Source organism: Panicum virgatum, chromosome 5N (genome assembly GCF_016808335.1).
Source record: "Panicum virgatum strain AP13 chromosome 5N, P.virgatum_v5, whole genome shotgun sequence".
Taxonomy (NCBI): Eukaryota; Viridiplantae; Streptophyta; class Magnoliopsida; order Poales; family Poaceae; genus Panicum; species Panicum virgatum.
The window spans coordinates 52,976,716-52,993,266 of NC_053149.1; the positions used below are offsets into that span (position 1 = coordinate 52,976,716).

General features: G+C 44.6%; 1 protein-coding gene across 1 annotated transcript; it reads right to left on the minus strand.

The window, feature by feature from the left end:
- Positions 1-6,656: 6,656 nt before the first annotated feature.
- On the minus strand, positions 6,657-16,156 carry LOC120675323 (phosphatidylinositol/phosphatidylcholine transfer protein SFH6-like). Its single transcript, XM_039956506.1, has 14 exons — positions 15,996-16,156; positions 15,188-15,482; positions 14,934-15,030; positions 14,596-14,862; positions 14,429-14,506; positions 14,192-14,293; positions 14,049-14,098; positions 13,876-13,975; positions 8,762-8,857; positions 8,566-8,682; positions 8,232-8,358; positions 7,651-8,012; positions 7,102-7,176; positions 6,657-6,969 (listed from the first exon to the last, which is right to left on the minus strand). The coding sequence occupies exons 1-14, from the start codon at positions 16,027-16,029 to the stop codon at positions 6,949-6,951; spliced, it is 1,821 nt and encodes a 606-aa protein (XP_039812440.1). The 5' UTR covers positions 16,030-16,156; the 3' UTR covers positions 6,657-6,948.
- Positions 16,157-16,551: the final 395 nt, after the last annotated feature.

The window sequence follows — 16,551 nt, forward strand, 5'->3', positions numbered from 1 at the left end:
GCACCGGTGGATGTCGGGTTTCTTGGTTTGCGCCACAAAACCAAGCTGGCGAACGGCAGTTAAAGACGTCAAGTCGTGGAGGCACGGGCGTCGGTCTCGGAACTGGCGGAGAAACGGGCGTTGACGGCGTCTAGGGCCTCGCTGCGGGCGAGGAGGTGACGGGCGTCGGGCGGCGTCTAGGGCCGTCAGGAGGCCGAGGCAGGAACGGCGTCCAGGGCCACGGCGTGGAGGCGGGAATCTTCCCGCGCGTGGAGTTTTGGCGGTTTTCACAAAACCGGCCACCTCACCGGATTTCGCGGACCCCTCAAAACCGCGGATCAGATCTGCATCGACGTGACGGCATCCCGGAGAATGTTTCGAGTCGAAAAAAGAAACTCCGCCGTCGGATGAGATCTTGTACCCTTTTCGGTTTTGCCCCTACTGGCGTTTTAGTGTACAAGTCAGGGTGGAGGTCATTTCTAGGAAGGGACCGGTCGCCCCCGAGGTCGTATAAATACATCTCACATGTCCCCTTGGATAGGTGAGCCTCCAAGCCACGAGCCCTTTTCTGTTTTTTCTTGCTCCTCTCTCTGTTCTAGGGTTACACCGAGGTCTCCATAGAAAACGTGGTCTAGATTATAGCTAGGTCCACAAATTTGAGAGTGTGGATGAATAGGTGGAGGTCTAACTCTTGTATAGGTTAATTCCTCTGTAAATCACGATGAATTTAAATGAAATCGAGGACCCTTTTGTGCAGCTCTCTTGTGTTCCCGTTCATCTTTTGTTCATGGATTGATTTCCTCTCTTTTGGTGGTTTTTGATATTAAAGTTTTTTCTTGGTGGGTTTAGGGACTCCGTGATTTGCTTCTCAACCATCTAGGCCAGAGCTAAACCCCCGAGAATCACGAGTCCCTCGGATTGAGATTTTTGGAGTTTTTTGGAAAACCCTCTTTTACCTCTTTCCCCCACGAAATTCTTGTGATCCTTTGCATTTTGGGTTGATTCTTTTTGTGGAGAGGTTCGTCTCTATCACAGGAACCTCCCTGCAAATTTTGAGACCATTTGGGGGTGATTTGAATGAGTAATCTTGAAATCACCTCGAGTTCGCGGGCTGGAATTCTGTTCTGAGCAGAAGCGGTCTGACCGGTCGGAGCAACCGGTCTGACCGGTCTGGAATTTCAAATCCAGCCCGACCGGTCTGACCGCCAGAGCAAGCGGTCTGACCGGTCCCTAACTGCTAGATCTGCAGTTTTTCTCGATCGCTTCCGTGCTTTCTCTCGCTTGTTCCTAGGGGTGATTTGTATTGGTCTAGCTCTTCTATAACTACTCCACACCTCATCTAGGATTTGAGGATTTGTAGTGATTTTCGGGATATAGGCCGACGGATCGATTACGAAAGAAATTTTAATCGGCCTCCATTCATCCCCTCTGGTCGACAATTTCGGTCCCTCATTTTTCTTCCACCGGCTGGCCTGGCCGTGGCCCGGCCGCACGAGGGAACCCAAAGGACGGCGTATGTGACGTCGGCCGCGGGGTACATTCCCCGGCCGGCCCCCGGCTGCCAAACTCACTTGCGTACGTGTCAAGCGCGGCCGGATCGGAATGCGCTAGCTGGGCGGAGAGCCCTCGATCGGAAAAGAGAGAGTGCTAGCTGGAGAAGGAACTTCACTCTCGTTCATTCCATATCTTCCGTATCTTTTCCAAGCTCGCCGCTGATGATAGGCGCCGCCGTTAGATGATGGAGCATCTGGGTCAATGCAACTGCGACTGCGATCGAAGCCTAACAGAGAAGAAGAAACAAAAGTCACATGAAAAAAACAGCATCGACGACATCTGTTTTTCACACCCAGCAACGAACAACCACAGTCCGTAGATAGTGCATGGTGCTGACCTTCCACTCCTCAGTGTGCTGCAGCGAACTACAACCGACATCGCCTCTGTATTTGGACCTCCTCTCGGATACCAAGTTGCCAAGCTTGCGTTGAAATTTTTAATAAAAAAATTCAGGTTGCATGGTGTTACATACACACGAAGAGTAGTTACTTTATCCTTAATTAAGATTGCTTAGGATATACTCGTATTTTAGAACTTCCGATCATCACGTTACAGTACTGAATTTATGTCCACAGTGAAGCAAATCAAAGCAACGTGCACAGAAAAGACTAGAACCTTGTATCACTCAAACAGTAAAAATCTATGGACTAGCATCATATCAGCAAATCAAATTCCATAACAAACAAGAATATTTGCCTGCTCATCTCGTGGGAAAGTGGAGACATTACCCGCAAAAAAAAAGAAAGTGGAGACACAAAGAATGCAGGAAAACCTTTTCTTAGTGAAGTTTATGCAGCGGCTTTTGCACACGTAATGATGCAGACCAGACATGCTATAACGAGCATATATGTTGGCTAACATAACTAACTAATATAGCTAGGGAACTTTCTTTTTTGCATTTGAGGCAAGGTGAATAATTCAAAATGCGAATTTTGGCCTAGCAAATGCGTTACAAAGGCGACATCTGTTACAGAAAATGTCTAATGCCCTTTGACAACACGTTTTTTATTCTAGATATGGTACTGATATATTCCACATTTTCTATCTCTAGAGATACAATATTTAAGGTATCTATCTAGGCACAATAGTTTGTCGATCCATTGGTACTGTATATGATCTTTGAAAGTTGAAAACAGCTGGTTAAGAAGGCACTGTGCTACTACACAGTAATGATGTAATTATTACAGCATCACTTTGCCATGGTGAGACCAGATTTAGGTACCTCAAAACATTGCATTGAAGCAGATTTATTATTTTGGAAAAAAAAGAAAAATAGTTAAATTAATGATCAACTCAACAATAAAATGCTAATTATTCTCGCTAAAATAAAATTACTAAAGTCAAATAACATGAATGATCTCGTGTGAATCGAACCGTAATTTTCCTGTTTAGAACAAAAACTCGATACCTATAAAACCAGAATATTACTATTGCGGAGAGGGGCTGTCACTGTGAAACAATATAGCCGACTACCAATTTTTCTTTACACTTTGACAGAACTGCCGGTTCTACTCCTGTTACATTCATACCAACTTGGCACAATAAGATACTAAAATGCTAGGAGGTATGTGAAAAAGGCACAGGCTTTCGTTGGTGCAAGTTAGAGCTGTGTTTCTTTTAGGATTCCCTGGAGCCTTTTTTTTTTCTTCCCCTCCTCTAGTGTTGCATGCATGGTATGTAGGGCGTGATTCATTGGCGATTGTTTATAGACGAAAGTGTTCACCAGGTCCAAAGTTTCCAGATGCTAGTTGCGAGCGCACTATATGTGCGTACTCTGTGTCTCACGATCATTGCCATTTGAAAAGTGTGTACATATCATGCATATACAATTCAGATAGGCTCCATTCCAACTCTGCTTTTTGACCCCGGGTGTAGCGACCCTTCGAGCTAGCCGTTCGTGAATGAATCCGGTTAGTCATTGGAGACCTTAGTTTCCACACATTTTGTTGGCTCACAGTTGCAGAGAATATTGTTGTGACTTTATGCTTATGTGCTGTATAATATATTTTTATGTCGTTCTAAAAAAATATATTATATTTGTAGGTTATAGGGCATTGGGTCGACCTCCTTTTTAATAGTTGTAGGATGTAATGTAATGGTAGTAGAATGCATATTATTATGCGGAATAATAAGCTATAGGTGCGTTTGGAGAAGATTCTGAGAATAAAGTCTTGTCTTGTCTGGTCTCATTTCTGAATGCTATTGAAAGCTATATTTATAATGGCTTAATTTGATCAAGTGTACTTGTTTTGTTTCAAAAAAAATCAAGTGTACTTGAGGGAAACGAAATGATGGGCTGGACGACTAATTAAACTACTGCAAGTAATATGTGTAGTCAGCACATACAAGAACAAGATGTTTCTTCCATTTATATTTCTTGTTTGGGATTATTTTATTTTGAACGCGATAATTTCATACAACTCATTTCCTTTCCCGTTTCCCCCTTCCAAAGGTCTCTTAAAAAAACAAAAACTCCATTACAGAGGATCGAGTTTATAGAACTCTACACAGAAGCCTGTCATAAAAAGTCATGAAATGTGCAATCAAATGTTGATGATGGAGGTCCTCAGAAGAATGTTGATGATGGCTTATATATTGCATATATATAGCACCGAATAAAGCACACCTTCAGAATGCTGAATGAGCATCCAGTTCTGGTCCCAATACAAGAGTGAGGTGTGCAAGCAGAGTACCTAGAGAGCTAAAATATGAACTGGTTGTCCATGATTGGGATACCTAGACCAATAATTCCATGATGTACGATCTCAGGGAGGTACGGTAGAGGTAAAACCAATAATTAGGGAAGTACCAAATTTTGTTACCATACTAGGTATAATTAATTCTGCGGTATACTCTCTAGAACCTTCAATATAAACTCCTCTCTACCTGCCTTCTATTTTAATTTACATTTGTCTTTGTGTTTCTAATAAAACTGCTATGCTCTAACGACATGCTTAATAAGTCTTCTCATGAGATTGTTACTTTCCTCTTTGGTTATATTTATTTGGTCTTCCATGTTTTTCAGCACACTTTTGCCGGCCGGCTAGCAAATATTTCGGAGTACAATTCAGAAATCGAGACCTTGTTTTTTATTTTTGGAAATTTATGACCTCAGGAAACCTATAGATGTTTCTTTGCATCATGTCGGCTTTGCCACTTGAGAAGCATATCAGAATATATGTAGCCCCCCATTCTTTGCATTGCTTCAGCTGGACCACCAACAGAACCTGTCATTACAACGACCGAATTTAGGACGTCATGATGCAAGCTGCATCAAATTGACATACACTACGAGATCTGTGAATAAGACATGCATCAACTCCTATGCCAATACCGGCGGCGTCAGAATCTGAATCTAGGGGGGCGGCATCCATGATTCAGTCTTGACAGCTCGGCAGCACATTGAACCTCCGGTGTATTCCATCAAGCTGGGGTCATGCCGCCTTGGCATGTCTCTTCACTTCCCTTCAGTGTTTCAGAGCAAGCCGTGTCAGTGGCTACAGGAACCTGCACTACAAATGGATGGTATTTAGCACGCTTCCCTTTTTTTTTTCCTTCTTGTGTCATGTTCTCGTCGCCATTAACAAGCACCAACAGCCGTAGAAACTCTTTGTTGAGAAGAAGATTGTCCGCGCACAACAAGGGGATATGAAAAATTTCACTAGTTTGCAGAGTTGAACTGAATATTATTGTTTGATCTGCAGGACCAACAGAAAACGACTATGCAAGGGTTTGTTTCTTAAATTGGAAGTTCATATTAACATTCTAGAGCTTTGCAAGAACAACATGATTCTGAGAGTTAAAAAAAAAGTAGCACATACTAAAAGTTCTTTTACCCTTCATATGCAAACATGTTGCCAAAATATGCAGCAACTACAGTTTTAACCTAGAAACACATCAGTTTATCTCGTCTGGTCTGTGCTTCCTCGGCTGCTTGTGCGCACCTTAACCGTACGCTTGGCATCGCTTGACAACTTGGCAATTGGCATAGCTGCCTGCTTTGTGCTCCGGTCCACTCCTGCTGCCGGCGCTTCTAGCTCCCCACTGCCTCAAACGGAAGCCCAAACAGCAAAAAGGCCAGGGCGAGCTCGATTTGGAAGCGTCAAATGTGGGAGCAGCACTGCCCTACCTGACGCAGCCATTGTAATCGGGCGGTCAAATCCCACGGGACGGAGAGCTAATGGCGGCCGGATCAGCCGGCCAATGGCCGCTCGCCCGCTCGGACGGGACGGTCGTGTGGCCCGTGCGCACCCGCTCGTGAGGTCAGAGGCAGATCCCCACAGGGAGCTACGATCGTTTCCGCCGTCGGCTGGCATGCAAAAGCCAAAGCTGGAGCGGTGGTGGGCCATCGATCTTTGTTGGTTGCATCGATCGTGCCTCTGGAGGAAAGGAAGCAGAACAAGACGCATCGCACTAGCCACAGGGGGGGGGGGGGTGTTCTCTTGGGAGGCAAAATTTCCCAACTTTGAATCTCTGAATTGCATTTACAAGTGGTTTGGGTTCAGAAACTCCGACTTCAGATCAGCCTCTCCCCCCTCTCTGCAGCCACGAAAGATGAACAAGCTCTCCAAAAGTCTATGAGAACCAAACTTGCAGCTTTCAACCAAGCGAACTGGTACACAGCTCGTTCGTGGTTTGGCGCACGAGACGTCTCGAACCGAGTCCGCTGAATACGGATGCAGAACGATGCTTTGTGCTTGCGTCAAACGCAAGCTTTGCCGGCTTTTTTCCACGAACAGAACCGGTACCACCAGCTGCTGCTGCTGTACGAGAACGACATCGGGAGCCAGCGTCCGGCTGCAACGCGACTAGCGTAAGTGGAATGCAAAGCTTCTGGACATAATCGCACGCGCTGTCCTACCAATATTGAGTTGCTTTGCTCTCAAGATTCAGCAGATCAGAAATGCTTGGAGACTCGTAGTATTCTAGTATTGTTCTTCACTGTACCAGTTCAACGCGCATCGATAAAGCTGGATGGACGAAAAGAAGAAAAGACTGCACAGAACATAGGGAGCAAGCTTCACGAATGGCGCTTCTGCCACATCCAATTAACCAGAGTTTTTTTTTTGTATTTCACTTATCACAGGTAAAACAACGGCATGTTGCTCAAAAGAAGAACGGCGTGTTGCTCAAAAGAAAAACGGCATGTAAAATCCATCACCATGGCTGTAATCATCTCGGGTGAACATGCAAACAAGATCTCAAACCTTTTTTTTTCCTTTCCTGCTGAAACAAGGTATGGACAGAAGCTGCACAGCTACTCAATGTCTCCAACCCTATCTATTCCTAGATTCCTACTGATTACAGTACTTTACAACGAAAGAAATGGAAAATGTTTGCAAGTATTCTGGATCGACAGCAGCAGCACGCCATCTCTCGCAAGAGAAAGGGAAAAGGTAGCAGGTGCTCCAGGACTTAGAAGCACAACTTCCTTCTCTGCAAATGGATTGACAAAAATTAAATTGCATACATGGTACTTCTGTAGACTGGAAGAGGCACATAAAGGACATGAACCTCTCTCGAGAGGAAAGAGCAAACCATAGGAAGTTAGGAACACCCATAACTTACACAAAACTTGATTGTCTGTTGCCGGTCAATATAGGCAAGCAGCTCATCCTGCCGAATCAATGCCTCATACAGGGCCTGCATATGAGAGAAATAAGTGTTAATCCAGAAAAAAATGCATTTTTCTAGAATGTCAATTCTGGTGAGGAAAACACATTCTTGGATGTATTTACAGGGCTAAAAAAATTACCTCACAATAAAAGTTTTTAACTTATGAAATTTAATATACCAAACTAGAGTCAACCTGATGTCACTGCTTGAGAACTACTAACTCCATTCATTTTTAGTAGGCGTATTGTGATTTGAAAAGGTCTGTAGAGGTATACATAGACCTCCAATTTCTCTTTCAAGATATCATCAATTGTTACAGAATCAATGTTTTATTAAAATATATTTAATATACGAATCTGTTCATATAACTTCTAAACACTAAGCATGCATATAGTTTGAGGAATTGTTGGTCAAAATCTATAAAGTTTGACTTGTTAAAATCCTAATACGCTACTAAAAACAAATAGAGTTTTTTTTTTCCTCTTAAGGAAGCAGGAGTACCTTCTTCATAGAAATTAGCTCAGCTTCTAACGCATCAACACGGTGGACGGCTGCATTTAACAATTCCTCCTTTTCGAATGGCACTTGGGGTGACTTTACTTCAAATGTCTGTACCTTCTCCTCCAGTTCATCAAGCCGTCTCAACACAGATGTAAGGGTACCATTTCCCGTATATCCTTGAGGAGGGAACTCGGCACTATAGTGATCACAGGTAATGGCCTGATTTGTGAGCCTTTTAGTCATTATGCTCGGGACAGAACGAAGGAATGCCAAAAGGCTCACGATTAAGACTGTCAACCATGCAACAATTTGAGTTTTAAGTCCTCCCAGTGTTGCAGGTGTATTTCTCAAGGATAAAGAACCTGCGTGAAACATACATTAAAATCAGTCAACATAATTCACAAAGCTAACATATCAGCATATATCCTACTGATCTTAGAAACAAGTGCAAAATGCCCAACATCATCAAAGTTAGATTGCTCTGTGTGCAAACAATGTTTGCAGTTGGTCTTTACACAGTTGGTCATAAATCACAGTAACATCTTAATAACAGTATCTGAATTATAGGATTACATAAAGACCTGAGGTGGAAGACATTGAGCTGTTTCTTGGATCAGAGCATGTATCCACAATCTTGTCAACAACAGGGATGCTATCCACTACAATGGGAGGAGCATCAGATGTGGAAGCATGTCCTGGAAATTTTGACTGCAAACAGTGAAACAGCTATTAATCAACATATTGACCAACTAAAAGGATTAGAAGAAGAAGAAAAAGAGGCCACAAACTAAGAAGCAGTAGCCCGAAAGAAAGCATTTATCTCATGCAACTGAAAATTACCGAAGTGGTAAAAATTGTATGATAGCATACTCATCAAGGATTGTGGGGACATTCAAAGAGAAAAAAGACACTTGCCTCGTGCACATGGGTCAAATTAGGGCTTATGATAGGGTTCACCGAAGCAGTAGGAGAAGAAACGTCTTCCACCTCAGAACTAGATTCAGCAGAGGCATCGTTGCCTTTTCCCTGATCCTAAGGGGAAAATGTCTTAAGGTATGTAATGCAAATTTCAAAAGGGTGTCAAAGTAACCTCCATGTAAAGCATACTTACAGTTGAGTCTTGAGGTTCAGTACAACCTTCCTTCTGATTGATGCTTGATACAGCAAGAACTTGCCGACCATAATTTGCTTCACCATTGAGGACCCTCTGGAACACGGAAGCCTTTATTTAGCATTATAAATAAAACAGGAGAGCCATCAAAACAATGAGGACATTTCTGTTAAGGCCCATAGTGTAAGGCCCATGTGGCCCATATTACCTTCTCCTATATATCTACAAGTGACAGTGCTCTCTCTCTCTGCTCCCGATGGCTCTCTCCTTCGATCTCTCCAATGTAAGTAACATGGCACCAGAGCTTAGGGTTTCGATCTGAGCCACCACCCTTCCCGCGCTGCGCTGCCTCGTCCTCATCCTTTGCCGCCTGTCGCGGCCTCGCCCGTCGCCCGTCGCGTCGCGGCACCTTGCCGCCGGTGGACTTCCGCGCCGCCGGTGGACTTCCGCGCCGCCGGTGGACTTCCGCGCCATCCGCGCCGTTCGTGCGTCGCTGCCGCCGGCCGCCGTCGTCCGATCCGTCCGCGGCCGCCCGCGCGCCGTCCGCGGCCGCCGTCGCGGCCACCTCCACTTCCGCCTTCGCCTCGTCTCCGCTCGCCAAGATCTACCGCTCGCGGATCCACCTGTTGCGGCTCTGCTGGAGGCGGGTCTTCACTTCGCGCCGCGGCCGTCCTCATCCCCGTCCGTCCGCCCTCCTGATGCCCTGCGGCTTCCTGCCGCCCGTCTGTCTCTGCTGCTCTGCCTCTGGGCAGAGCTCTGCTCTGCTGCTGCTACATCTAGTCTGGTATTTGGTCTCTGTTTCTTGTGCTACTCCTTGTTGATTTGATCAGTGGTAGCACACTTCAACATGTCTCAGATCAATGCTATAGTCATCAATATCATTTTAGATGGTCAAAACTATCCTGAATGGTCCTTTTCTGTTGAAACTGCACTGAGGGGCTATGGTTTACTTTCCCACTTGACTGATGACAAACCCGTGCTTAACAATGATGGTAGTAATGCCGCTGCTGTTAAGGACTGGGAGATTAATGATGGGAAAGTCATGGCTGCTATGGTCAATAGTACTAAACAAACCATGATTATGAGCCTTCGTAAGTTTAAAACAGCCAAGGGCATTTGGAACAGTTTGAAGGAGCGTTATGTTCAGGACAGTGGTGCCCTCTTACACACGCTCATGCAGCAAACTCATGTCATTGAGCAAAATGACATGTCTATTGATGAGTATTACACTGCATTTGATCGACTGATGGGTGCCTTGACCTCCATGGTACCCGAATGCACCGCTAATCCGTGTCCAGCACATCAGTTCATTGAGAAGTTTCTTACATATAGATTTGTTATGGGTGTTCGAGCTGAGTACGATTCTCTTCGTACACGACTGCTTCAGGGTTCTTCTACTCTCACTATGTCACAGGCCTTGTCTGACTTACTTGCAGAAGAGACCCGTCTTAAGTCTATGTCTATTGCTCCTGGTTCAGGCTCTCACAGTGTGTTGGCTGCTTCCCAGAGGTTTGGCGGACGCAAGGCTTCATCTTTAGAGCCTTGTAAACATTGTGGCAAGACCAATCACAGTTCAGATTATTGTTTTGCTCACTATCCGCAGAAGTTGGCAGACTTCCGTGCTCGTCGTGCTGCTCGTGGCCGTGATACTGGTTCCACTCCTAGAGGCTCGGTGTCTGTTGCTGCTGCCTCATCTGCTGCTGCTCCATCACCATCTTGGGTTCTTGACTCAGGGGCTTCCTTTCATGTGACCTCCGATCAGTCAGAGTTAGCTTCTTGCAAGCCAGTCATTGATGGTGCTTCAGTTTAGACAGCTGATGGTACATCTTGTCATATTACTCATCAGGGTTCAATTTGCAATTCTCGTTTTTCTGTACCCAATATTTCTTTTGTACCTCAGCTGTCTATGAATCTTCTCTCAGTAGGACAAATTGCAGACCATAATTGCTTTGTTGGATTTGATGACTCATCATGTTTTGTTCAGGATCGTCGGAGCGGAGCTGTGATTGGGACTGGCCGTCGCCGTAGAGGTGCTCCTAGCCTCTACCTTTTGGACACTTTGCATCTTCCTTCATCCACCGTGGCTCCGCTTCCTGTGTCTTTCGCTGCATCGGTCTCTACTGCGTCTTTTGCCCAATGGCATCATCGTCTTGGTCACCTCTGTGGATCTCGTTTGTCCACCTTAGTAAAGTCAGGATGTTTAGGCCATACATCTGTCGAGTCTAGTTTTCATTGTAAGGGTTGCAAACTTGGAAAACAAATACAACTTCCATATCCATCTAGTGTTTCTCATTCTAGTAGACCTTTTGATCTTGTTCATTCTGATGTATGGGGCCCAGCTCCTTTTGTTTCAAAGGGTGGTCATAAATATTATGTCATTTTTATTGATGATCACTCTCGTTATACTTGGATCTATTTAATGAAACATCGCTCTGAGTTGCGCTCCATTTATGAGTCTTTTGTTTGCATGATTCACACTCAGTTCTCTGCTCCTATCAAAGTGTTTCGTTCTGACTCTGGTGGTGAATATTTATCTGATACTTTTCGTCAGTTTTTGGCTTCGGAGGGTACTCTTGCTCAGCTTTCTTGTCCTGGAGCTCATGCTCAGAATGGTGTTGCTGAACGCAAACATCGCCATCTTATAGAGACGGCTCGCACCCTTTTGATATCTTCTTTTGTTCCTTCTCATTTTTGGGGCGAAGTTGTTTCCACTGCAGTTTATCTCATTAATAGACAGCCGTCCTCCAAGCTCGCCGGTAAATGTCCTGGGGAAGTACTTTTTGGTACTCCTCCGAGATATGACCATCTTCGAGTTTTTGGTTGTACATGCTATGTCTTACTTGCACCTCGCGAGCGGACTAAACTGACTGCACAATCTGTTGAGTGTGTTTTTCTAGGTTATAGTCCTGAGCATAAAGGTTATAGGTGTTATGATCCTTCTTCTCGCCGCATTCGTATTTCTCGTGATGTTACCTTTGCGGAAAATCGTCCTTTCTTTTATAATTCTTCTACCCACTCTTCATATTCTCCCATAGAGTCTACATCCTTTATGTGCCTTCCTCCAATTTCACCCACTACTAATACTCCTGTGACACCACCATCCACTGTCCCATTCACTACACCATCATCCTCTTCAACTATTCCTCCTATTCCTATTTCCATCTCACCACCTTCACATACCTCACCTTCTCCTGCTCCTGCTCCTTCCCATTCTTTTTCTAAACCACCTGTCACCCAAGTCTACATTCGCCGTTCTAGCACTACCACCTCGGCCAGTCCTGATGCTCCTGCTGTTGATGATTCTACTAATGTTGATGAGTCACATACAGTTCCTGTTGCTCCTGATCTGTTACAGGATGGTCAAAGATACAATCTACGAGATCGCACCGTGTTTGGGTATCCTCGTGCTAATGTTGTTGTTGGCGAACCATCCACTTATCAGGAAGCTTCTCTCATTCCAGAGTGGCAACTTGCTATGTCTGAGGAGCTGGCTGCCCTTGATCGTACTGGCACTTGGGATATTGTTCCTTTACCGTCACAGGTTGTGCCTATTACATCCAAGTGGGTCTTCAAAATTAAAACCAAATCTGATGGGTCTATTGAGCGATATAAAGCACGCCTTGTGGCTAGAGGCTTCCAACAGACCCAAGGTCGTGATTATGATGAAACCTTTGCTCCAGTCGCACACATGACTACTGTTCGTACTCTGATTGCTGTGGCTGCTTCTTCTTCCTGGACTATCTCTCAGATGGATGTCAAGAACACTTTTCTTCATGGTGATTTGCATGAAGAAGTTTATATGCATCCCCCACCTGGTGTTGATGCTCCTTCTGGATATGTTTGTCGTCTTCGTCGAGCCTTGTATGGTTTGAAGCAGGCCCCCCGTTCTTGGTTTGAGAGATTTGCTTCTGTTATCAGGGATGCTGGTTTCTCTTCTAGTGAGCATGACCCTGCTTTATTTATTCATCTCTCTCCACGAGGACGTACTCTACTCTTGTTATATGTTGATGACATGCTGATTACAGGTGACGATCCGGAGCATATTTCTCATGTGAAGAAGCAACTCAGTGAGCAATTTCAGATGTCAGACTTGGGTCCTCTCAGTTATTTCTTAGGGATTGAGGTTTTGCAATCTACAAAGGGCTACTATCTTTCTCAATCTAAGTACATACTAGATCTTGTTGCTCGTTCTGGACTTAGTGATTACCGCAGAGCTGCGACACCTATGGAACTTAACTTGAAACTTCGTCCTAGTGATGGTAAACCTTTGGAGGATCCCTCTCGATATAGGCATATTGTTGGTAGCCTTGTCTATCTCACTGTTACTAGACCTGATATTGCTCATGCAGTTCATATCTTGAGTCAGTTTGTCAGTGCTCCTACCTCGGTTCATTATGGCCATTTACTTCGTGTGCTGAGATACCTAAGGGGGACATCTTCTCAATGTTTGTTCTATGCTCGTGATAGTCCACTTCACCTTCATGCCTATTCAGACGCCACTTGGGCGAGTGACCCCATCAATCGGCATTCGGTTACGGGCTATTGTATTTTTCTTGGTTCTTCTCCTATTGCGTGGAAGTCCAAGAAGCAGGCAGCTGTATCCCGGTCTAGTACAGAGGCAGAGCTTCGAGCTCTGGCCACCACTACTTCGGAGATTATATGGTTGCGATGGCTGTTAGCTGACTTTGGTATCTCTTGTGATGGTCCCACGCCTCTTCTCTGTGATAATACTAGCGCCATACAGATTGCACATGATCCTGTGAAGCATGAACTCACAAAGCATATTGGTGTTGATGCCTCGTTCACTCGGTCTCATTGTCATCAGAAAACAATTGATCTTCAGTATGTGCCCTCGGAACTGCAAGTGGCAGATTTCTTCACAAAGGCACAAACTCAAGAACAACATTGGTTTAACATGCTCAAACTCAATGCTTCAGATCCTCCGCTTCCACCTTGAGTTTGAAGGGGGGTGTTAAGGCCCATAGTGTAAGGCCCATGTGGCCCATATTACCTTCTCCTATATATCTACAAGTGACAGTGCTCTCTCTCTCTCTGCTCCCGATGGCTCTCTCCTTCGATCTCTCCAATGTAAGTAACAATTTCTAGGAAAATACCTTGATAATTTCAGGGTCCTTCCAAGGGCCTTTATCTGATTTCGGACAACCACCATATTCTTCACACCTACACTTGCCACCAAGAAAATCTGGAAGTTCACTGAAAATATGGAGTAAGGAAATATTAGATGAAACCCAAGCGAAAGACCATTAACATGAGTTGAGATCCCAACCTGCCATCAATTATTTCAAGTAACTTAGTTTCATACTTGCTTCCAAGGACCTTGATGTGAAAAGATCGGTGAGAAAATCAGTATATAAACCAAAAACTACACATGAATGGTAAGGTCAAAGCAATAAGTAGTTCCAACCATACGTGGATTTTTGAAGCAGTTTCTGGATCAAGAAATGATTTAATTGTACCCCATAACATCTTGAAGCCTTGGCCAGCATTTATGATGTACAATTGGTGTAAGGTCTGCAAGAGCATTCATTGTGCATTAGAAAGTTATTTCCCTGAATAAACCCAGACAAATAACGAATCAATGAGCACGTGGGAGAAGGCTTGGCCAGAAACTAGTGAAAACTAGCACTGAAGTTGGGAATATCATACCTCTGGATAGTTGTCATTGTTGATCTTCTGCAATCGCATTATTAGCTCCCTTGCATCTTTTGAGAAGTTCTTTAGGCCCTTGACTTAGAAAAATAAGTTAATTGGTATGCTAACCCCCATAAAATAAAAGTTTGTTGAGGACAATGTTGGCCATAGAAATTACATACCACTCCTTGCACATCCAAGATAGTAGTAGACGAGTCTATGTGTTTTTTTGCAGCAATAGAGCAAGCTGGAAACCGCATCTGAAGACATCTCTCAAACTCCTTGACATGATATTTTACATATCGGTCAATAGTTGTGATTTGTACTAGTTTGTTTGTATCAACTTTTCCAATTAATTCTATGTAAACTGGCCTTCCATCTTTGTCCACACCATGATAAAATTGGGGATAGTACTTCACAACTTCATGTAATTCACTGTAGTCAAATTCCTAAAGGACCAGTTGAGATTTTAGAAGTAAACACAAAGAAAGAATTACATATGTTTCAGTATTAGCTTTACCTCTATATTGTCGGCCCCAAATTCCTTCCTCCATTTAAGCATCTGTGACCACATATGCTTTGCTTTCTCGATATTAAATTTCCTTGCTTTCAGGAACCTAGATGTGAAAGGCATTCAGAAAAATGTTAAACCGAATAAGGAGGCGATTTTCCGTTCATGATAAAGTAACAACTAAAATATGCTGCAGGAAGAGAAAACCCATGAAAGAGAAGAACCCAAAGACTCTGAAATGAGCAAATGTGATGCATTGATACCTCAACATTGTGTGATAATCATCGTGACGTTCTGGCAACAGGCCCTCATCAAGCAGACACCGGCGGAACCTTTCAACAATCTCCAACTCTTGAACATCTCTTATGTCTTCTATGGAGACTACATGGTTGCCACTCTTCGTTCTACTCTTCCTTCTTAAGGAATGTCTAAATTTATGCCCTGCGTTAATCGCTCTCTTCTTGAAAGTGCCCCTTCTGACCTTCCTTTCTCCTTCTGAGTTTTCTTCATCAGAATTGCACTCTCTCTTCTCATCTCTGCGTGCATGACCTTCATAGCCTGCATCCAAGTATTATCATTGTCCCTCTCTATACCAAATGGAAAACAGTAGAGCAGTCATACTAATCAGTAGGAAAGTTAGCAGATTACCATGCTACACAACGAACAAAAAACTACGCAGTCATTGGCATGTAAAAAAGCTAAAATTGCGGTCATAATTCATGTGTACCAGACTAGAAGAGTTAAAATCACAACGTTCACGGTTCACCCCAGGGCATCAATTTAGCAGAAATAATCTCGGCTTCTTGAATCAAATTATGCGATTCAGAGAGCGCGTGTGTTGCTTTTAGTTCTTTCTCATCTTCTTGACCGACAGTATTGAGCCCAAAAGAAACAATCATAATACAAGAAACGTTATTCGAAAAAAAATACAAGAAACGCAGCTTTAACTGAACCAAGATGAACCAAACGCACTTGGCAACCCCCCACGACACCGAAACAAGAAAGCACAGCGCGTAAAGGAATCGTCAAGGACATGTAGTTGAAGCGCAAAGAAAATATCTTGGCACTCACTCGGCGTCGCGAACCGATCGACGGGCCCCGACATTCCCTTCCTCCCAAGCCCCAACCCTCCCTCCGATCCCTCCGGTGGGGAATTCCAACTCCAAAGCCCTCACTGTAGCACTAACCCCCTGCGCCGACGGCTGTCAATCGAGGAGTGCGCAAATGCCGGATCGCTCCGAATCCAATTCTTTCTTTCTTTTTTTTTCCAAAGAGGGAACTTTTAAGCTCCTTTTTATCGGAGAATTTCGATGCTTTTTCTCGAGGGAGGGGGGAAGAAGCTTCTGCTTTCCCTTCATCGGTGGAAGGAGCGGAGAGGCGGAGGGGGGTTGCACGGTTCCCGGGTGGACCGGGTCCATGGGCCCCGGAGTGCGAGGGAGGCGGTTCACGTGCCACGTGTCCGGTGATGTGGGCTCTGGGGTCCATCGACCTGGCGCACGCCGGATCTCGCGCGGGTATATGCGTACCACTGGAGTAGCGTAGAGCGGTAGACGAGTGGTGACACGACACCGCGCACGTGGTGGACCGGCTCCGTGCTCCTTTCTGGTGGGCCGCGATCCGGATTCGA